General features: G+C 34.6%; 3 protein-coding genes and 1 long non-coding RNA gene across 7 annotated transcripts; 2 read left to right on the forward strand and 2 right to left on the reverse strand.

Moving 5' to 3' along the window:
• The first annotated feature begins 5,224 nt into the window (after positions 1–5,224).
• LOC103833748 (putative chloride channel-like protein CLC-g) lies at positions 5,225–8,817 on the forward strand. 2 transcript variants are annotated; one of them, XM_033276368.1, is made up of 7 exons: positions 5,225–5,249; positions 5,348–5,542; positions 5,616–5,816; positions 5,888–6,065; positions 6,467–6,999; positions 7,079–8,204; positions 8,458–8,814. In XM_033276368.1, exons 2-7 carry the CDS (start codon positions 5,412–5,414, stop codon positions 8,581–8,583), a joined length of 2,295 nt encoding a protein of 764 aa, XP_033132259.1. In that variant the 5' UTR covers positions 5,225–5,249; positions 5,348–5,411; the 3' UTR covers positions 8,584–8,814. The 2 variants fall into 2 exon arrangements, with proteins under 2 accessions (XP_033132259.1, XP_009108066.1); XM_009109818.3 differs by lacking the exon at positions 5,225–5,249 and having other exon boundaries at positions 5,270–5,542; positions 8,458–8,817.
• On the reverse strand, positions 8,571–13,163 carry LOC103833749. The gene is made up of 2 exons (XR_004449886.1): positions 10,457–13,163; positions 8,571–10,388 (listed from the first exon to the last, which is right to left on the reverse strand). It is a non-coding gene; the product is annotated as an uncharacterized LOC103833749 (long non-coding RNA).
• A 764-nt stretch (positions 13,164–13,927) lies between these two features.
• Positions 13,928–17,500, forward strand: LOC103833750 (xylogalacturonan beta-1,3-xylosyltransferase). Of its 2 annotated transcripts, none has more exons than XM_009109819.3 (4): positions 13,928–14,595; positions 14,808–14,929; positions 15,526–15,898; positions 16,656–17,500. In XM_009109819.3, the coding sequence occupies exons 1-4, from the start codon at positions 14,170–14,172 to the stop codon at positions 17,316–17,318; spliced, it is 1,584 nt and encodes a 527-aa protein (XP_009108067.1). In that variant the 5' UTR covers positions 13,928–14,169; the 3' UTR covers positions 17,319–17,500. The 2 variants fall into 2 exon arrangements, with proteins under 2 accessions (XP_009108067.1, XP_009108068.1); XM_009109820.3 differs by having other exon boundaries at positions 14,811–14,929.
• Positions 17,501–17,577: 77 nt separating this feature from the next.
• Positions 17,578–20,366, reverse strand: LOC103833751 (kinesin-like protein KIN-4C). Of its 2 annotated transcripts, none has more exons than XM_009109822.2 (12): positions 20,156–20,366; positions 19,884–19,988; positions 19,700–19,816; positions 19,542–19,622; positions 19,372–19,443; positions 19,187–19,280; positions 19,060–19,091; positions 18,888–18,961; positions 18,716–18,793; positions 18,495–18,639; positions 17,935–18,417; positions 17,578–17,858 (listed from the first exon to the last, which is right to left on the reverse strand). In XM_009109822.2, the coding sequence occupies exons 1-12, from the start codon at positions 20,261–20,263 to the stop codon at positions 17,802–17,804; spliced, it is 1,446 nt and encodes a 481-aa protein (XP_009108070.1). In that variant the 5' UTR covers positions 20,264–20,366; the 3' UTR covers positions 17,578–17,801. The 2 variants fall into 2 exon arrangements, with proteins under 2 accessions (XP_009108070.1, XP_009108069.1); XM_009109821.2 differs by having other exon boundaries at positions 19,054–19,091.
• Between the last annotated feature and the right edge of the window lie 2,061 nt (positions 20,367–22,427).

Below are 22,427 nucleotides of genomic sequence, written 5' to 3' on the forward strand. Positions count from 1 at the left end.
GGAGGCAACACGACATTCTACCTATATCCTGAACCGCGTCGCGACTCGAGCTCTGAATGAGTTGACACCATATGAAGGGTATCGCATGAAGAAGCCAAGAGTCGATCATATACGAGTCTTCGGCTGCACGGCATATGCAAAGATAGAAGGGAAATTGTTAAAGAAACTTGACGATCAAGCAAGGATACTAGTGCACTTGGGAACAGAACCAGGCTCGAAAGCATATCGACTATTAGACCCTCGCACACGCAAGATCATAGTAAATCGGGATGTTGTTTTCGACGAATCAAAGGGCTGGAACTGGAGCTCAGATAAAACAAAACAGAGTGAAAGCTTTACTGTCACACTTGGAAGGTTTGGAAACAGAGGCATCGTTATAGAAACAGAGCAACAATCGCATGAAGGAGAGGCAAGTGACGCACAAGAAACCGAGGTTGAAGAAACAGAGTATAATGAAGAAGATGATGAGATAACAGAACCTGAACAACAAAACCTGAGAAGATCAGAGCGTGAACGAGTCAAGCCGAAGTACCTCGAGGACTACATACTATTGGCTGAAGAACTTGGAGAAGAATTTTTGTTGTATCTCAACAACGAACCAAGAAATTTCAACGAGGCGAAGCAGTCAAAAGAGTGGACACGGGCATGTGAGGACGAAATACTCTCCATAGAGAAGAACAATACGTGGATATTAGTTGATCTACCATATGGAGCAAAACCAATTGGACTAAAGTGGGTGTTCAAAATCAAACGCAACTCCGATGGCAGTATCAATAAGTACAAAAGCAGACTTGTCGCGAAAGGCTACGTACAACGACACGGAATTGACTTTGACGAGGTGTTCGCACCTGTGGCTAGACTTGAGACAATACGACTACTTGTTAATCTCGCTGCAACACACGGATGGGAAGTACATCACCTGGATGTAAAGACCGCGTTTCTGCACGGTGAGTTAAAAGAGATTGTGTACGTCACACAACCAGAAGGATTCGAAAGGAGGGGTGAAGAAAGTAAGGTCTATAGGCTCAACAAAGCGTTGTATGGTCTGAGACAAGCGCCGAGGGCATGGAACAACAAACTCAATCAGATTTTGTGTGAGCTTCAGTTTAAGAAATGCTCAAAAGAACCATCTGTGTATCGAAAGTCAGTTGGTGGCGAGTTACTTGTGGTCGCAGTGTACGTAGACGACTTGTTTGTAACCGGCACAAACATCAAGCTGATTAAAGAGTTTAAAGAAAACATGGCAACAAAGTTTGATATGAGCGACCTAGGCAAATTAACGTATTATCTTGGCATAGAGGTGTGCCAACATGAGAATGGAATCACGTTAGTTCAGAGGCAATATGCATCAAAGATATTGGAAGAGGATGGAATGGACAAGTGTAATTCGGTTCAAACACCAATGGAACAAGGTCTGAAGTTGAGTAAAGCAGAGAACGAGAAGGAGATAGACGCAACACGGTTTAGAAAAAACATCGGCTGTCTTCGATATCTTTTACATACACGACCTGATCTCTCTTTCGCTGTGGGAGTTCTTAGTCGGTACATGCAGAGTCCAAGGGAGTCACATGGAGTCGCAATGAAGCAGATCATGCGCTATTTACGTGGAAGCACTGGATATGGATTAACATTCGAGCGTTCAACATCAAAGGTACCGAAGATCGTCGGGTACAGTGATAGTAGTTATGTATCTGATCCAGACGACGGGAGAAGTACAACAGGCCACATCTTCTATCTTGGTGAGAGTCCAATCTCATGGTGTTCACAGAAACAAGATACAGTGGCATTATCATCATGTGAAGCTGAATTTATGGCCGGGACAGAAGCTGCAAGACAAGCGATTTGGTTGCAAGATCTGTTAAGCGAGATTACAGGACGGCCATGTGAGAAGGTAGTGATAAAGATCGACAATCAATCGGTAATTGCATTAACAAAGAATCCAGTGTTCCATGGAAGAAGTAAACACATTCATAAGAGATACCATTTCATAAGAGAATGTGTAGAGAAGGAGCAAATTGAAGTAGAGCATGTTCCTGGAGAGAGACAAAAGGCGGACATACTTACAAAGGCTCTTGGGAGAATTCGATTCAAGGAAATGAGAGAGTTCATTGGCATGAAAGATTTGGAGATGAAGAACTTTAAGCTTAAAGGGGAGAATGTTGGAATAAGCTTAAAGATAGCTTGAGGATTAAGCTACCTAATCCCATTAAGTTTGTGTTTATCTAAAGGGATTAGGAAATATCTAATAAAGTGTTATACCTAATGAGTTTAGGATTTATAAGTTGATATATAAGGAGATGCTAAGATGTAGCATAACTTATGAGTTTTGAGAGCTTAAGGTTTTTGAGATAGTTTTCCTTAAGAGTGATTAATAAGAAAGAGTTTCTTATTTGGTGAGATAAACACATTGAGTTCGAGTAATCTAATTTCTATATCCTGCAACAAAAAGAAACATAGAAACTGTGATTCCAACAATACAAAACAGAGACCTGCCATCAACACTTCCCCACAACAAACTTTTTTAGTCTTCTTTGTCAATGCCGTAAAAATAGTAAAGACATAAAAATAGTGATCTTAAACCTCTTGTATGTTAACAAGATCAGAAGCAGTGTATCTTCCTCGTAATACAACGAGTGGTAGCCCGTAGATATGGCACAATAACAAAGCTGCTACATAAACATTAATCGGACTATGTGTATAAATACTGAGAAACATTGAATCTTACACTAGCTCCATTGTAGACAGAATTAGGCAGCATTGAATCTTATACTAGTCCAAATCACGCTGAATCCTGGCCACCACTGATTTTGGAGAGACGGTGGCGGAGTAACAGGTACAGAGGTGTGAGCTTCATCGTCATTGTTGTGGTCAAGGATATGGATCGTTTTTTCCTTTGGCCAATTTTTAATATTGAATTTGGGTCTTTCCAAATAACAGGTACAGAGGTGGGATTTGAGTTAAACTAGTTATGACTGAAAATAATAATAAAAAGTTTGCTTCAAATCCTTTTCATAGGTTTTTCTTTCAAAATTGTTTATTTTTGAATAACAGTAGATTTGATTTTGTTTTTGTAAATTGTTAATTGAATAACAGTATATGACATGTAACTTTTAGTGACTTTAGATAAATGTCATATTCAATAACACATGATTTGGAAAAAAAAATAGAAATCATTAGTTGAATAACAGGGGATTTTAAAACAAAACCAAAACACTTTAAAATCCATGATTCAATACACCCCCCTGAGAGTCCAATTTTAAAATTCGCTTACCATTGTTAGAAAGAGAAAAAAAAATATGCATAGGGCGAGTTAATTTTTTAAACCGGGCCTATTTGGTGAAACTATGTTCAGTGTAGAAGGGGTGCACCAAATACTTTTTAATTAGTATAATTTTGTATAAAGTTATTAAACTGTGTTTATAAGTTTGCCACCGATAAATATTATATTTGTAGATCCACCATTGCTTATATGTTATACTAGATTTTTCAAAGCGCGGGAGTATATTTGTTGACAAATATATTGATATAGCTGTTTGTTAACTACTTTGTTTCGCCAGAAACATTTTCGGTTTTCGTTTTGATTCTAATTTTTTTTATTGGTTTTCGATTTCAGTTTGGTTGTGATTTTTGGTTTAGAAATATATGAAGTTGAGTTTTGGTTAAAGTGATTGAATATTTTGATATTTTGTGTGGTATGGATATATAAAATTTTCGAATTTTTTGGTTCTGGTTACATTTCTGTTTTAAATAATTTCAAATAATTTAGGTAAAATAAAAAAAATCCTCATACTGTGAAACACCAATATAATACAATGGGAGAAATATTTAGAAAATTATTTTATTTACATATCTATTTATTTAAGGTATAAATAATATAGAATAGCAAATAAGTTGGAGGATCCTCTTTTTATTATCGAATATCTCTATCTTTTAAGATTAGTATTCGGGAAATTCAGTTGCCATGTCAAACATAATATATTCTCTGCGTCTTCATCAAGTTAATTTAGTTACATCGGAAAATCTTGTTTCTATATATTATCTTTTGAATTTATTGTATGTAGCAATTACAAAAATGGATGTTATAGATAATATTCTTGGAATTTATTTGATTTGAATCCGAACATTTATGAGTTTCTATTTATTATATTTTATATTTATATTTATATAACAAATTTGGTAAATATAAATATTTAAATATTATTGGCTGTTTAAAGGGTCAATAGCATTGAAAATAATGATTTCGAAATATGCTAACCCTATACTATAATAGTATAATTAATATTATTGAAAGATAATATTTAATATATTTCAGCAATTTCATATAAGAAAATTTTAAATAAGACATAGGCATTATAATGAATTCCAATATATTTGGTATAGTTTTTTGGACAACGGGTTTTTAATGGTGTTAATAGGGTTTGTATAGAACTTTTGGATATAAGGTTAGAACACAAACGAATATGGATGGGTTAGTAAACATACGCAAAATATGCTTAAAAAACGATGGATATATTGTTTAAATTATTGGACTGTTTTATTTAATTGGACATAAACATGTTACTTTTCTAATTGTTGGGCTTTTAATTTCCGAAAACCATTTAAAACAACTGAAAAAAGTAATAGAATTTTTTGTAATTAATTGAAAAAGTTAAGGGTATAATTTTAAGAAGGATTCTGTTTTAATAGTGTAGATGGTCGGTAAATTCGTACATTCTAACAGTTAAAGAAATTTAATTCAGTGATATAGTGGTAGATGATAGTAAAAAAAGGGCAAATCTCTAAAATAGCACCTTCTTAAGTTTATATCACAAAAATAGCACTCAAAAACTAAAATGACCAAAATAGCATTTTATCTTTTGAAAAATTTAAATTTTTTAATTTTTCAAAATTTGAAATCTTATTTCCAAAACCTCACTTCTCAACTCTAAACCCTAAAACCTAAACTCTAAACCCTAAACCCTAAACTCTAAACCCTAAACCCCACCTCTTGAGTGTTATTTTTGTGACTTTTGGCCTTAAGTGCTAGTTTGGGAACAAAAACTTGATTTAATGCTATTTTGGTCTTTTTCTCAAAAAAAAAAAAAAAGACATTCACATTTACCAAAGAGTGGTAATTGATAAAAAAAACAAACGTTCACAATCCTTCTCCCTTCTTAAATATTTTCCCGTTTTCTAATTATGTAGTCCATCGTATACATCTCTGGCCGACACAAAAATTCTCAGTCCTATTTGTGTTCTCTATCAAAAAGGTAATAATAAAAAAAAGAGGTCCAACTAATCATTATATCTGATACATATCCTTTTTTGGAGAAAACTAATTGACTTCTCTTCTCTTCTCTTCTGACAGTGGAAGAGTCCCAACATCATCATCATCATCATCATCTTCCCAATTAGTATTTTGATAGAGAGAGATGCCGGATTCCACGAGGGAGGATTCCGTGGCCGTTCCGCTACTCCCTTCCCTCCGTCACGCAACCAACTCCTCCTCTCAAGTCGCCATCGTCGGCTCCAACCTCTGCCCAGTCGAAAGCCTCGATTACGAGTACCAAATCTCCTCAATTCCACTTTGCTTTTCTGTTTCCTAATATTAGAGCTATTTAATTTTAATTTTATAGGATCGCGGAGAATGATTTCTTCAAGCAGGACTGGAGAGCTCGTAGCAAGACGCAGATCTTCCAATACGTGTTCATGAAGTGGCTTCTCTGTTTCTTCATCGGAATCATTGTTAGTCTCATCGGTTTCACCAACAACCTCGCCGTCGAGAATCTCGCCGGCGTTAAGTTCGTCGTCACTTCTAACATGATGTTAGCCGGAAGGTAACTAACTAACTAACTCTGCTTTGTATGCTATCAATGTTTGGTTGAGCTTAAACATTGTTGAAAAACAGGTACAGCATGGGCTTCTTTGTTTTCACTGTTACAAACCTGATTCTCACTCTCTTTGCCTCCGTCATCACCGCTTTTGTTGCCCCTGCTGCTGCTGGTTCCGGTATACCTGAAGTCAAGGCTTATTTGAACGGTGTTGATGCGCCTGAGATATTCTCACTTCGCACTTTGCTTGTCAAGGTAAAGCATTCTTTTTTAAACGTGTTGGTTAATTATGCTATTACAAACTATGTGAAATACTCTCTCCGTTTCAAAATACATGAGATGTGGTACAACTATTAAGAAACTTATTTTTTATCAAAAAAATATTATTAAAATATAAATTTAAAATTATTCAACCAATCACAGAACAGACTATAAAATATGAATGATTACACAGTATTTGATAAAGTGAAAAAGTACATTGAAATATGAAAACATAATCTATTTTGAAACATCAAAAACTCCATAAAACATCATTTATTTTGAAATGGAAGGAGTATTACATAGGCCTGACTGCACCACTCCTGCAGCATTTTCAGTTGATATATTTTGTCTCAAGGTTGAAAATTGCTCAACTTGAATTTTGCTTTGGATTACAGATCATTGGGAACATATCTGCAGTGTCGGGGTCTCTTCTCATTGGTAAGGCGGGGCCAATGGTGCACACTGGTGCCTGCGTTGCCTCCATACTTGGTCAGGGCGGCTCTAAAAGATATGGCTTGACTTGGAGGTGGCTTCGGTATTTCAACAATGATAGGGACCGACGAGACCTTGTTACTTGTGGTTCAGCTGCTGGTATTGCTGCCTCCTTTCGTGCTCCTGTAGGTGGTGTCCTCTTCGCCCTTGAGGAGATGTCGTCTTGGTGGAGGAGTGCGCTTTTATGGAGAATCTTCTTTTCAACGGCCGTTGTGGCGATCGTTCTCAGGGCTCTAATCGATGTGTGCTTAAGTGGAAAGTGCGGGTTATTTGGTAAAGGAGGGTTGATAGTGTTTGATGTCTATTCAGAAAATGCATCATATCATTTAGGGGATGTACTTCCTGTTCTTCTCCTTGGATTTGTCGGTGGTATTTTGGGTAGCATTTATAACTTTCTCCTTGAGAAGGTTCTTCGAGCTTACAACTACATTTATGAGTAAGCTATGTTCTTTGGATTTGGTTGTATAATACAGACAGAGTACAAGCATTTTTCTAACTTCCTTTATTCTGTCCAGGAAAGGGGTTGCTTGGAAAATCATCCTCGCTTGCGCGATATCAATTTTCACGTCATGCCTTCTTTTCGGATTGCCATTTCTTGCATCATGCCAGCCTTGCCCTGCAGATGCCTTAGAGGAGTGCCCTACAATTGGCCGGTCTGGCAACTTTAAGAAATACCAATGCCCACCTGGTCACTACAACGACCTAGCTAGCCTCATTTTCAACACGAATGATGATGCCATCAAAAACCTTTTCAGCAAAAACACAGACTTTGAGTTCCATTACTTGTCGGTTCTCGTGTTCTTCATCACCTGCTTCTTCCTCAGCATTCTTAGCTACGGCATTGTTGCTCCAGCGGGGCTGTTTGTACCGGTTATCGTAACGGGAGCATCTTATGGACGGTTTGTAGGGATGCTGCTCGGTTCAAAAAATCTGAACGATGGTCTATATGCTGTGCTCGGTGCTGCGTCCTTTCTTGGCGGATCAATGAGGATGACTGTTTCCTTGTGTGTTATTCTCCTTGAGCTGACTAATAATCTGCTTCTTCTACCTATGATGATGGTGGTCCTCTTGATTTCGAAAACAGTTGCTGATGCTTTCAATGCCAACATCTATAACCTCATCATGAAGATAAAAGGGTTTCCGTACCTCCACAGCCATGTAGAGCCTTACATGAGGCAGCTTACAGTTGGTGATGTAGTTACAGGACCGCTACAAGTCTTCAAGGGCATCGAGAAAATCGAGACTATTGTACACGTTCTCAAAACCACCAATCACAATGGCTTCCCTGTGGTTGATGGGCCACCACTCGCTCCAGCTTCTGTTCTGTGCGGTCTAATCCTCAGGGATCATATTCTGACTTTGCTAAAGAAACGAGTGTTCTTATCTAGTCCAGTGGCTTTTGACTCCAATACACTTGCTCAGTTCAAGGCAGATGAGTTTGCGAAGAAGGGTTCAGGGAGGGGTGATAGGATAGAGGATGTGGAATTAAGCGAGGAAGAATTGAATATGTATTTGGATTTACACCCGTTCTCTAATGCTTCTCCTTACACTGTTTTGGAAACGATGTCACTTGCAAAGGCTCTTGTCCTCTTCCGTGAAGTTGGCCTAAGGCACATACTGGTCATACCAAAATTATCCAATGTAAGTGATCGTGGTTTCTCCTTTTATAGCTGTTATCATCATCATCTTATTAGATTCTGATAGGCACTAGAATGTGAGGTGCTTGATACATAACATGCTAATACTAAAAAAAATAGTTTAAATAGATGTGAGGGAGAACAGATTAGAGACATGTGAATTTATACATTTGGTTTGTTTGTGAGATTTTTGGGCTTCATCAGTGGTTTAAAGAGATAAGTTAAGGAAACTGTTATCATCATTGTGACTATTGCAGCGACCTCCACTGGTGGGTATATTGACAAGGCATGACTTCATGCCAGAACATATACTAGGCCTGCGTCCATCCTTGTCTAGAAGCAGGTGGAAAAGGCTTCGGATTCGGCTGCCTTTCCTCTCGTAAAGGATTCAGCAGCCTGCCAAATTCCGCTTTGATCAACTTTGTATAATAACTGCAAGCAGACATGTGGTGTGCACAGAGCGACTTATTCTTTCACCTTTTTACTAAAGAGTTGTTTAACTCTTTAAGTCCGAGATCTAAGATTTGCGATGCTTTGTAGTGTCGATTATTCTACTTTGTATATGAATCAACATGAAGGTACCAGTTCGAATAAAAGGGCATTTCCATTTTTTATTAGTGATGGATACAAAAGAAGTAGAGATTTAGAAATGTTGTGTTTGCCTGTAAAACCTGACTCTTATTTTGCCTACAAATTGCCTTCCAGCGGTTTCCATAGCTAGACAGTGCTCCTTACACGAGGGAACAACATATTGAAAAGCCGAACTAAACATTCTTCTTGAGTTCCTTTTCATCTACACCGTTCCTTGTGTTTCGATCTACACATTCTATATTGAATGCATTCCAAAGGTTACACTAATGTTTGAATAAAAATTATTTATGACATTACATATTCCTATTAAAAAATTATTTCTTACACAGAACAAATTTTGTAAAATTATTAGACTCAAGTGCATGTCTGCTTAAGTTGGGAAGGTCCGTGTCTAGTCTATTTGAGGGTTTGGATCTTTCAACCGGTCCAGAATCCGGACTGCCCGCGTTTATGGATTTTTCTTCACCTAACACTATTCGACAATCAATTTTCTAACTCGTGTGGTTTGATTTTTTCTCCAGATAAAGAATATTTCTCGTGAATCCTTTCTCGGTCCCAACTATTTTTACTCATGTCAGTAGTATACTAGTATTATTATTACTTTTTATGTTCGTTGACTGTTTTTAAAATTTGGGTCAACAGAAAGATATTTTATAACTAGAACTATAATTTTTTCTTTTATTCATTTGAAAGTATCTCAGAAAGGTCAAACTGATCTTCAATTGGAGGTGCGTGAAATCCATTATGGCTCTTCTAATTTTCAAATGAATATAAAGCGTAATCTCATATCCAAGTGCCACAAATTAAATGTAATAGGTTACTTTCGACACCAGGTAACTTATCTCCCCAAAATTCACAACACTTAAACCACTATCTTATGGTTTAATTAATTAATTAATTTTAAAAAAATGGATGCTTTTTTAATATCAGAAGTTATTATATTGTTCAAACGATCTGGTAAATCAAACCGGAACAGAACTATTAATAGAAAAAGATTCCTATGAAATGATCTTATAATTCTAGGAAAAGAATCATCAGTTACATTCTGAGTCCGAAGACTGTAGATAAGTTTGAAAATTGGAATCTTCTTTGTAATTTCGCTATCTGCTTCAGCTTTGTAGAGAAGCTTGGCCATGCATGTGGTTCTCCATCATCGCAATTACATATTTGCAGTATGTTCTAAAGGTCTGACATGTTGAATGACATAGTATGCTATCTATTGCCCACGTGAGTGTTTTTAGTTTGCAGAGATGGGTTTGGCATCATCCCCTAGAACCATCCACTTCTCCTTTTAGTCAGCAACAATGTTTTTAAGGCGGGCCATCGCCTTAGCATTGAACGCCTTCTTCACTTCCTCGTTCACACCAAGAGACCAATTCCATTTTTGCTGCCAAAAATAATTCATTAAAAACACAAATAAATAAATTTAAAAAAAATAGATAAAATAAAATTTAAATAATTAAAAATTACCGCAAATCACATGAACCAAGCCCTTTGAATGTGTTCCGGTGTAAAAGACCAGTTCAGATGCGCTTCATGGAAGTATGATTTGATGGTGTCCGAAACCTTCTGTCCCACGACATTTTCCATCAGAAACCTGCAAAATATGAAAAATGTAAATGTAATAAATGAAAACAAAACTGAAATAAATAAATTTAAAACTACCAATAAGTGTTTGGCGGTCTATCGGGTTCAAGGATGCGTAAACCTTCTCAACTAGGTAGCTGGAGGAGGTCCTCGACAGTAAACCTAGCATACGGCGCATCTGGTGGCACCATCAAATCCGGATGGATACCCCCAGGAGAAGGTGCTGGGGCAGCATCAGGAGCTGAGGCAGCATCAGGAGGAGATGGCTGAGGCTGCTGAGGTAGAGGCTCATACGGTGCAGGAGACACGTACAGGGGTAGAGGAGGAGGAGGCATAGACTGCTGAGTCGTCTGCGGTTTTCCCTGAGATTGGCTCTCAGGGACAAAATCTGGTGCGATGCAGTACCAGAGGAAGAAGCTGACGGATCAACTCCCATACCGAGAAACGTAGCCGCATAAGTGGGTCTCATGTTCCTAAGTCTCTTCCTACTACCAGCCATCTATTAGAAAAACAAACAAATTGAAATTAGTGATTTTGAAAAAAATATTATCCGTTATAAAAATTATATTTATAATCTATTTAATCTAATTTCATTACTAAACAAATTATGGATCTAATTTCATTCCTAAACTAAATTCCATATCTAATCTATATACCAGCCTAAACTAACCACCTAAAAAAAACAAAAAAAAAACACATACTTTATGTAGAGAGAAGTCTGAGGGAATGTTAGAGAGACAAAGGAGCAACCGGAATAGGTCAACCATGTTTTTATTAAATTAAAACATCAAACAAAATCCGTTGCAATGCAGCAGGCCATATCTTGTTATTTTATAAAAATAAACTTATAAAAATAAACTTTGTTTTAAACAAAGCCGGATTAGCCGATTATACTGCAAATAAACTTTGTTTTAAACTTTGCGGTTGAATGTCTGAAAATTTAATTATTTCAATTAAAAAAATTAGACGTCATAACACATTTTATTTTTACATATCAACCGGAAACACTCAGATATATATATTTATGAAATTTAAACATAATTAATATACCGATAAGAAATGAAAAAAAAAATCCAACATTTTCTGTTAACATTGTTAAAAAAATCTACTGAAGAAAACAAATGATTAAAATATCCATCATTAGAGGATAATTTAGAAATTAGTAGATTTTTTTTTCAATAGGAGCAATCAGCTTTAACTACTACATCAATATATATTAAGGAAATATCTATCTAATCTATTAAAACTGATGTACAATTAAAAATTAACCCTAGCTTTTTCCTAATATTTACAATGGCATGCCATTGAAATATTTATTAAACTTATATTTAAGTATGTTTGTTTTTTCCTAATTTTTTTTTTTTGACAGCAATACATTCACAGACTCATATTGACTATGTGTTTTTTCTTAATTTAAATGAATAGATATAATCATCTAATGTCTTTCCTGATTTAAATTATAGATTTCTTTAATCGAATCTTAATAAAAATAGATTTTTCCATAAATTTTTCCATAAATTTCTTAATATATTTTTGTATTAACATATTAAATATTTTTCGATATTTGTTAGTAATAAATAATAAAGTAAAAAACCATGTATTATAATCAATTCATATAATATATATAAATAAAATATAAAATAATTTATGATACATTGTGATATAATAAACGATAAAATAAAAGAAAATATAATGATTCAAAGTAATAAATAAATTATCATATTTAAAATTTTATATTATCAATTAGTTAATAAATTTTAATTTACAAATATGTATTCTACCATTTAGTACAAAAAACAATTTTTGAAGTGAAAACAAATATTCAGACGGTCACATGTCAAACTTTACAAATAAACAATAACACCGCAATATGATTTTTCTTTAACTAATTTATTTTAATAAAAATTATAATCCCAATTTTTTTTATATATTTCAGGAATTTGGAAAATTTATTATATTTGTTTTAAGGGGTGCTACAAGTTTGGAATTAGAAATAATTATGACCCAATCCTATACTGTTTTAATATGGATACTTGAAATTTATATCAAACTTTTATATTAAAATTTTAATTTTAATTTTTTTATTACTGAATAGTTTACTTTTTGATCTAAGGTGAATTGTTTTGTGATAAACATTTGGGTTTGTGAAAATAATTTAAATATATACTACAAAACTTTATGGAGTAAGAGCAAACAAATATATGATTTTAAAAATCACGAAATTATCTTCAAAAATGGTAGAAGAAGAAAAGAAAGAAGAGGACCATACATGTTGATTAAAACATTATTTTCTTCAAAAAAATCATAAACGTTTGAAAATATGGTTAATATTAAGAATATTTACCATTAACGGTATAGAAAGAAGATTTTACGTATATAAAAATATTGTTTATAACTAACAAAACTGATGAGTGTCTACATTTTTTGAATAATTTCTTTCTTATTTTTATTTTAATTGTTAAGTCTTAATTATCAACTGTATGTATTACTAGGGATGGACACTTTGGTTATTTTCTCGGTTCGGTTTATATTTGGTTTGGTTTGTATTCGGTTTGATTTGTATTCGGTTCGTTTTATTTTTTGGATCGGTTTAATTAGATTCTTCTTAGTTTATTTTTTCTAAGAGAAATTATGTTTTACAACATAAATTATGTAAACATAAACTATGTGAACTAAATTCAATATAAAACTCAAAACAAAAACCTTTAAAAAGTCACAAAAGTATATATAAGAATTAAAACAAATGAAAGTTAATTAAAGTAAAAAAAAAACCAACATCATTAAAATTAAAAAGCCTCCAATGAATGAAATATTTTAAAGCAAATATTTTGATGATTACATATTAGGTTAGAAGAATATATGTTAATCAATAAAAAATGGAAAATATGTGGTTTAGTATTAGAATTTTAGTATATTGGTATTACTAATATTTTTAATTTAAATAATTATAAAAACACATCGGTTTCTGGGTTCGGTTTGGTTTAAAACCAAACCAAACCGAACCATTCGGGTTGGGGAAATATTCAACCAAATGGTTTGAAATAAACTTTGGTTCGGTTTGAATCAGTTTCAGTTCGGTTGATTCGGTTTAACTCGGTTCGGTTCGGTTTTTTTGTCCACCCCTATGTATTGCATTTAATGGGATTCCGAACATGAATAGCAAATATTATTAAAATAATTAAAAAATAAAAATTGTTTTGAAACTAAATAATATAATATTTTTGGAAATTCAAATTTATTTTGAGTGCTTTAAGTTTCACATTTGGATCGTGTTTTTCTTACTTGGGCTGTGCGTTCTTTGTTTGGATTGAGTGTTTTTCGTTTTGACTTGTGGCGCAAGAGTTTATCTTTTTCTAAACCAGTTTATGATCATTTTCAGCAGTTTAATATAATATTAGATGAAAGAAGAAAAAGAAAACAAAATAGAAACAAACTTGATGTAAACGTGCAGAGATGGCTCAGCTCTATATATTTTTTTTAAATATAATTTGCATTAAATGTAGGATTATAATTCATAAGTGGCCAAATATCAAAGAAACAAACCAGCAAGTTGCTTGGTGAAGCAAAACTCTTTTTTCTCCCACTAATGATATATGACAGAGACATAACACAGAATCATTATGACTTTCTCCTTCCTCACTTTCAAAATTCTCTTGTGTCTTCCTTGATAGTAAAGAATCAAGAAACAACAAAGGGAAGGAAAAAAAAACACATATCCATGGCTGCTCTTGTGTATTCCTCTCGAGAGTAAAAGAAAAAAGAAAAAAAAAAAGAGGGAGAAAACCATATTCATGGCAGCTCCAAGATCAAGAAGATGCTTTCTTTCTCTGTTAACCCTTTTTTCAATCTCTCTTATTCTGTTTTCTTTTTCACTTTTTGTCTACACAAAGCCCTCTAACAAGCCTTTCATAGATTACAAAAACCAATTTTCTGTCTCTTTATCTTTTCTTGCTCCTCCTCTGTCTCTTCCCGAACAAAACAACTCAACAAACAATACTCTTGATTCAGTCTCTAGTCCTCCTCCTATGTCTCTTCTCAGACAAAACAACACAGCAAACACTACTCTTTCTCCAATCTGTCCTCCTCCTCCTCCTCCTCTCAGACAAAGCAACACAACAAACTCCACACTTGCTTCAGTCCCTTTTACTTCTCCTGTCTCTGATCAAGATAACCAAGAGAAGTCTTCAAGTCCTACAAGTAAAACAACTTTTATCAGGGTATGTAACCATCTTTCTCTGAAGAACAGAGCTCGGTTGCTTTTTAATTTCATTTGCTGGTTGACGCAAAAAAAAAATACAAAAACAACCAAGGAATCTTTACCCATCCATCTTTTATAATATTCTAATCATTATTACTATTCTTTTTTTTTTTTTTTGAACATTTGATGATTACTATTCTTTCTTTTTCATTTTTTTGTTGCTGTCCCTAGAAGAGAAGTGGGTTGAATAAACTAGAAGCAGATTTAGCGAAAGCAAGAGCAGCAATTAAGAGGGCAGCCTCTACGCAAAACTATAGCAGCTCTCTCTACAAGAACCCAGCCGCCTTTCACCAGTTAGTTTTTTTTCTTTACTAAAGTGGTAATTTACAAGTACAAATACTTGACAAGTACATAATGTGTAGTCGTTTCTTAAATCGTCAAAGATGATAGCGCTGACATGTTTGATAGTCACATGGGTTTTCTTATTTTCCCAACCATTTTACATCGATATTAGTGATCATCAATACAAACAATTACGCAACTTACACATAATGTCTACAATGTAACGGCTCCGGTAAGATGCCGCTTTCTATGCATAATGCAAGAGCTTCTATTCCTCTTTTGTTAAATCAAAGAATTTATATAATATTGCAAATTGAATATTATAAGATTAATGGAACTAAAAAAGATCAAATATATTCAACTACTTTTTAACATGAGCTCATTATTTCAAAAGCTACTACGGGAAAGGTTTGATCATGTTACACATCCTGTGTGGTGGAAATACGTAATTAAAAATTGTTCTCGAAATAAACTTACTTAACATAAGTGGGAGCCACTTGTTTCATGGTGCTCTTGGTTGCTACTATATGTCCTTATATGTGTTAAATAATAGAGGCCAACTTTAAATTTGTAATATGATCTCACACTCCTATATGCACTAAATCAGGAGTCACACGGAAATGATGAATCGTTTTAAGGTGTGGACATACACCGAGGGAGAGGCCCCACTGTTCCATGACGGCCCTGTTAATGACATTTACGGTATAGAAGGACAATTCATGGACGAAATGTGCGTGGAGGGCCCTATGAGGAGCCATTTTCGGGCAGATCACCCTGATGATGCTCACGTTTATTTCGTTCCATTTAGCGTCGCCAAGGTCATCCACTTTGTCTACAAGCCCATAACCTCTGTCGAAGGGTTTTCGAGGGCTCGCCTACACCGCCTTATAGAGGATTATGTTGATGTTGTTGCTACTAAGTATCCTTTCTGGAACAGAAGCCGTGGAGGTGACCATTTCATGGTATCATGCCATGACTGGGTACGTTTTTCTTCTTCTTTAACCATTGATTGAGTGTATACATATTAGATACTGCAAATAGGAACCTTCTATTTAGGTCTTTTTTTAATAACACCTGTTTTTTGGCATCTTTTTATAACAACTGTTAGATATTGTAAATTGTTAAAAAAAAGATGTATACCAATGTATCCTCAGTGTTGTGTACAACTTATTGGATCGTATAATTACGAAAGTAGATCGGCTAATATTTATACTATTTCTTCGGACTAACTAAAAAGGCTATTCGTTATTTGAGACATAACAAATGAGAATATAAATGGGATACAAGAGCATCTTTAATATACTATACTACATTTTTTTCATAAAGAGTAAAACTCTATAATAGAAGTTGAGTTTTGTTCTAATCATACTTTATTTTAAAATGAAAAATGGACTAATGATCAAATAATAAACCAATTTATAATCTATTTATGGAATAACCCCATTTTTTACTCTATTGGAATGGAAAATGGGATAGGATTGGACCTTTTTTTTTACTTTAAAATTTAAACTTTATTTTAGAGTAAAAAATAAAGTGATGTAGAAGTTACTCTAATTAATAGTTAGTTTATAATATTGTACGTATGGTAATTTTAAAATTTAAAATTTATCTTGTTAATTTCTTCTCTTAGTTTGATGCTGTTATCTATATGTCTATATGAAATATGATAAAACACACATTTGTGTAATTTATATTTTAACAGAATATATATTTTTCTGTAAAAAATATTGTGTATAGGCACCCGACGTGATCGATGGGAACCCAAAGTTGTTCGAAAGATTCATAAGGGGACTTTGCAATGCTAACACCTCGGAAGGATTCAGGCCGAACGTAGATGTATCCATTCCGGAGATCTATCTTCCTAAAGGTAAACTGGGTCCATCTTTCCTCGGAAAATCACCGAGAGTTCGATCTATACTAGCATTTTTCGCGGGAAGAACACACGGTGACATCCGAAAAATCTTATTTAAACATTGGAAAGAAAAGGACAGTCAAGTACAAGTGTATGAACGTCTTCCTCCGGGTAAAGATTATACAAAACTAATGGGGATGAGCAAGTTTTGTCTATGCCCGAGTGGTTGGGAGGTCGCTAGCCCAAGGGAGGTCGAGGCTATATACGCTGGTTGTGTGCCTGTGATCATATCGGATAACTATTCATTACCATTCAGTGATGTGCTTAATTGGGACTCCTTCTCCATACAAATCCCTGTTTCTAGGATAAGTGAGATCAAAACGATTCTAGAGAGTGTCTCTCTTGTTAGATACTTGAAGATGTATAAGAGAGTCTTAGAAGTCAAGCGGCATTTCGTGTTGAACCGTCCTGCTCAGCCCTACGACGTGATGCATATGATGCTTCACTCTATCTGGTTAAGAAGACTTAATCTTAGGCTTATTACATAAAAATAAGTTTTCTTTTGTTTTGTTATAAATACAAATTAAATGTCTATTGTATAAGCAAGTCTATATGGGTACTAGATTTGTATTCTTTCTTTAGATAGACACAATTCTCTCTTGTGTATACAAAGCAATGCAATAAACAAAAGATCAAAGATTTTCAAATTAATAAGAGAAAATTCACAATATCTATTTCTATGTTTGATTTTCTTGATATAGGCTTATTTATGCATAGTTATTTACCTTTTGCTACATATTGATCAAATTTGAAATAAATATGTTATAAACTATATTTTGGTGGTTTTTTTTATGTTGCCAACTATTAATCGATGGGGATCAAGATCCAAATGTAGAACTACTATATGATAGTTCTGAAGAATTTATAGAACGTCAACCAAAACGAAACCAATCAAGCTGCTGGCAATCTTAACATTGTATAATTCTCACATCTCTGAGGTCTTGAAGCTTTCTCTTTATTTGTCATTTTGATTACTTCTTAGTAACTGGCTTCTGCACTTTTCTCAACTTGCCAACTTTTCCAGCTTCCTGTAGAATTCAAAGTTATAACAAAAAGATGTAAAGATGGTTTGGTCTAAAATCAGAAGAAAAATAAGAAGCTTACTTGTATATTCCCTATATCACGCAATGGTTGTTTGTTTGCATCTTTTTTGTCGTCAACGGGCTTCTTACCATCTACCACTGCTTGCACTGCTTTGTCAGATCTTACGCTTTCTCCTCTGTTGCTACATTTGGAAGCTATGCAGCCACAAGAGATACCGCACCCACTTCCGTTTGCTCTGCATTTGCAGTTTTTCGTCTTGCACAGAGATTTCTTGGTGCAAGAGCAACACATCTCAGCTTTCCTCGGCTCCTTTTTGCAATGCGCTTCCTCAGACGAGAGCGTTTCCCCAGTCTCTTTCACTTGAGATGGCTCTATGCTTGATTCATCACTGGTACCATAGACTGAATTTCTCTCCTGAGAGAGTATTAAGTTTGATTCATCACTGGTACCATAGATTGTTCCCTCGGAAGTTTTCTGCTGAGAAAGTACTAGGTTTGATTCTTCGTTATCCTTACTGGGGATAGAGTATTCAGCTGGTACGGTCTGATGAACAAGTTACAATTGAAAAATCAGACCACAAAAAATTGGTTAATTAGAGATAATATTAAACTGATGATAACCTGAACTTTATCTGTTAGACTGAGTTGAGATTTAGCCATTTCCATCTGGCTGACTAGAGTACTTAGTTTGCTAAATTCCTCTTTAAGTTCCTTTAGTTCCGAGTCCACAGGGCTCTGGTTGACTCCGTTGTCACATGACGGAGAGCTATATAAAAAAAAATGACCTTAGAGAACACAATTTGAGGCTACAACAAAAGTTTAGTTACTATCAAACAACTTACAATGAATTTTGCTCTCCCTCGAACTCTGCTTTCAACACACTTGCCTCTAGGCTGAACTTTTTTACCTCTTCAGCTATTCTGATGACAAAAAAAAGTAAGGACCCATCATTTCAGAAGACAGAAGTAAAAGGACATTCTATTAGCATTGATGAACTTTCTTTTGAGAGCATACTCTTTCATTTGCCGTTCGTAACCAGAGTGAATCTTGTTCAACTTCAATAGCAGCCCAACTTCATTGCTAGACTCCTAAACAACCAGAACAAGAAATCACTTACAATGTCAACTTATGAAAATCAATACGTAGCTGCAGTTGAAAGCACATGTAATACATTACGTACCCATACCTGATTTGTAGAGCTCGTTCCTTTTGGTGGACCTGTAAAAACACAAAGAAGATACTTAAACAGTTTAGCCAATGAAAAAAAAAATACAGGAAGAAAAGGAAATGATACTAGCTACTTGTTATCTGACCATTATTTTTCTTGGAAAAAGTCTTTTTGGATTGCAGAAGCAATTTCAAGCGCTTAAGGGCTGTCAAAGCCTGTGTATTCTTCAGCTGCAAAATCTGTTTAAGAGAATGTATGAATCAACAAGCTGCAACAAAACAGCTCCTGAAAACTAAATGTAGAAATATAAACAATCAGCAGAACATATACGAGCTTCTGGCGGCTGTTCAAAGCTGAGAGTACATGTTTCTCAAACTCGCTTTTCCTTAGCTCCTTCTTGAGCTGTGAGAAGAGAAGATATAATTAATAACCTGAGGTTCCTTAAGAAGGGCTAAAGAGCACTAAGACAATCACGAAATGGTGCATCTCTTGGCTTAAACCTGAAGAGTTTCCTTTTCGAGGGAAGCTTTAGATAGCCTGAACTGCATAGAGTCTAGCTTGATCTTGCACTGCAACTTAACCTGAAGAGAGTAGTCACAACTCAAAAAACGTCAAAACACTAAAATTCTTCACATATCTTGCGACAAGATGGGGTTACCTTTTGCGCCTTGAGTTTTTGGACTTCACCATCAACCTGCTTTACACAACTCTCAGTTATGTGCTTCTTTGTAGAGCACATAGAACGTGGACTGGACTTGCTCCTTGAGCTCATACCCTATACACAAGTATCAAACTTACAACATTAATTGAAACATGAATGAATGAATGAATGAATGATTCACCTTCTCTTTTGTAGCAATAGACTTGTTGGAGAAATCTCTACTTGACTGACCAGAAGAAGTGACAGAAACATCAGCAAGCTTGGACCTCAGCTCTTCCACATCACGCTGCCACCAACGGAATCATTAAACACACACAATTCACAATACATAGCTCCACTGATTCAATGCACGCCAAACCATATAATCGCAGTTGCTACGGAGCTCAGAAAACGAAACTATATCTTAAAATCGGAGAAAAATTGCATTACGAAATGATGTGAAGAAGGAAAGACCTTGAGAGATTCGTTGACGGACTCCAGATCTCGAATCTTCTTCTGGAAGAGTAGCTCGGCGTCTTCGCCGAGTGTAGACTCCTTCGATCGGAGATTCCGCTTCGTCATTTTCAGGCCAAGGGCTAGCTTCTCTCTCTCGATCCAACAAGTAACGCTCCCTCTTCTCTTCTCTTTCTTTCCTATTTCAAAATTAAATGATCGGGTGGTGCCGAGTGCAGGGTACTCCTTTTGTTTGCACTATTGGGCTTCAAATGAACTAAAGCCCATTTTATTCTTATACCTTCTACACCACATTTTGTTCCTTTTTTTTTTGTTCTGTTTTGAAACACCATTTTGTTCATTTTACATGTCACGTATACTGAAGGTTAGATTACCTTAGATAAGATCTTTTTTCTTGATAAAAGGTTAGACTAGATTTCACCTACCCACAATTTATAATCAAATATTTACTGCCGTATATGAATATTAAAAAATAGAAAAAAATCTTCGTAAAATTGATCTACGCACTATTTATACTTCTTTTCTATCGTATTTTTTCTTTATCTTTTTTTTCAATATCCAAAAACAAATAAGTGTTTCCTCTCCTCAATGCCGGTCCGGACTCGTGTGGCGCCTAAAGCGGATGACAAAAATGTTGCCCTTTAAGCATAATTAAGAGTTTTACAATACTTTAAAACATGTAACACAATAACACAAATTTTATTAAAACTTTTTTTAAAATAAAAATATCCAAACATTATCTGCAACTCTTCTCGTAAGTTTGTTCCCATTATGTTTACAGTTTCACTTTGTTAATTTTGTTTCTTGATAACTTTCTTACAAATTGTGAAACAAAAGAAATATATATAATTTATAAAATAAAGCAAAATATATTATAAATCACTTTAACATCAACTTCACTTTATAAATTTTAATTGAGATTTCATAGAGTTTCATTGAATATTATTAGAACCTTATGATAATTTTAGGTGTTTGAATTTCAAAAGTTTTTCAAAAAATTTACAAAAAGAAGAAAGAAGAAATAATAAAAAAGCATAATAAAAGATGCAGCTATTCCTACCATAACCAATCACAAATTCATTGTGGAATATGAACAATCTATAAATCAAGTTAATTATTGTAATATTTCTTGTTCATACATTTATTCTAGCAAATATTAGCCGACAAAGATAGAAAAGAAAAACGGGGAAACTGTCTTGATAAGTAAAAATATTAATTAGATTTTTTAAAAATAAATTTCTTATATAGTAATATACAATTTACTGTAACACATAAGAAAAGAAACTAGAGATGTTTAGTCAAGAAAAGAAAGCTAATGATGTTAGAAAGAGTAACAAAATCCTCCCGTATCTTTGATATATACAAAAAAAAAAGGAAAGGTTTTTATCAACAAAAAGAAGAGAGGGACGCTGTTGTCGAACCCGGCAACTGTAGGAGGAAAAACAAGGCTCCTAGGTCACTAGACTAAGGCGAAACTTCTGATAAATGGTGTCCTTAAAGTTTTTATATTTTTTGGTGGCCAAAGTCCTTGCTTTATGGGATTTAGTCCAGGACCGGCCCAGGCTCTCCTTCTCATATCATATTTTATAAAAGTTTAAAATTACAATCGATGTTTACTGGCCAGGTTTCGATGGCGAGCTCGATTGACTTGAAGAGGAAGCGTCCAATGGAAGAGGATTATAGATCAAGTCCAGAAGAAGGTTTTAAGATGGGAGAGATGGCAACTCTTGAGCATTACAAAGCGATCCTTCTTATGGTAAAGGATCAAATGGAAGCAAAATATTCAAGGCACATAGCGCAACTTCAAGTAGCCTCTATTTCTGCACAAATAAAGTTACTAGAAGACTTTGAGAAAAAATCTTTCGATTCAAAGGCTGTGGAGTGTGGAGGAGAAACTAAAAACCAAGCTCCTCGTTACAGAGGAGGAATTATACGAAGTCAAAGTCCCACATATTGATTGGACTAAGCTTGGGGAACCATATATGTTTCAGTAAAACCTTGGATAACTAAATGAAAACTTTAAATAGTTTCATTTTCATTTCTGTTTTTTTTTTGTTCAAAGATTGTTGGGATCATGTTTCTGGTTGTTACTCCGGTTTTTATGCTCTTTTTTTTTGGGATATTATTTCTGGCTTTAATAATCTATTTATGTTCAAATTTAGTTTGTCCCTTGCCTTCTTGTTTGCATGCATTCTTTTCTTACAGGTTAGGAAGATATCATAAAATTTTTTATTTATTTAAATAGTATTTTGCTATTAAAGAATAATTAATT

The sequence above is a fragment of the Brassica rapa genome, chromosome A08 (genome assembly GCF_000309985.2).
Source record: "Brassica rapa cultivar Chiifu-401-42 chromosome A08, CAAS_Brap_v3.01, whole genome shotgun sequence".
NCBI lineage: Eukaryota > Viridiplantae > Streptophyta > Magnoliopsida > Brassicales > Brassicaceae > Brassica > Brassica rapa.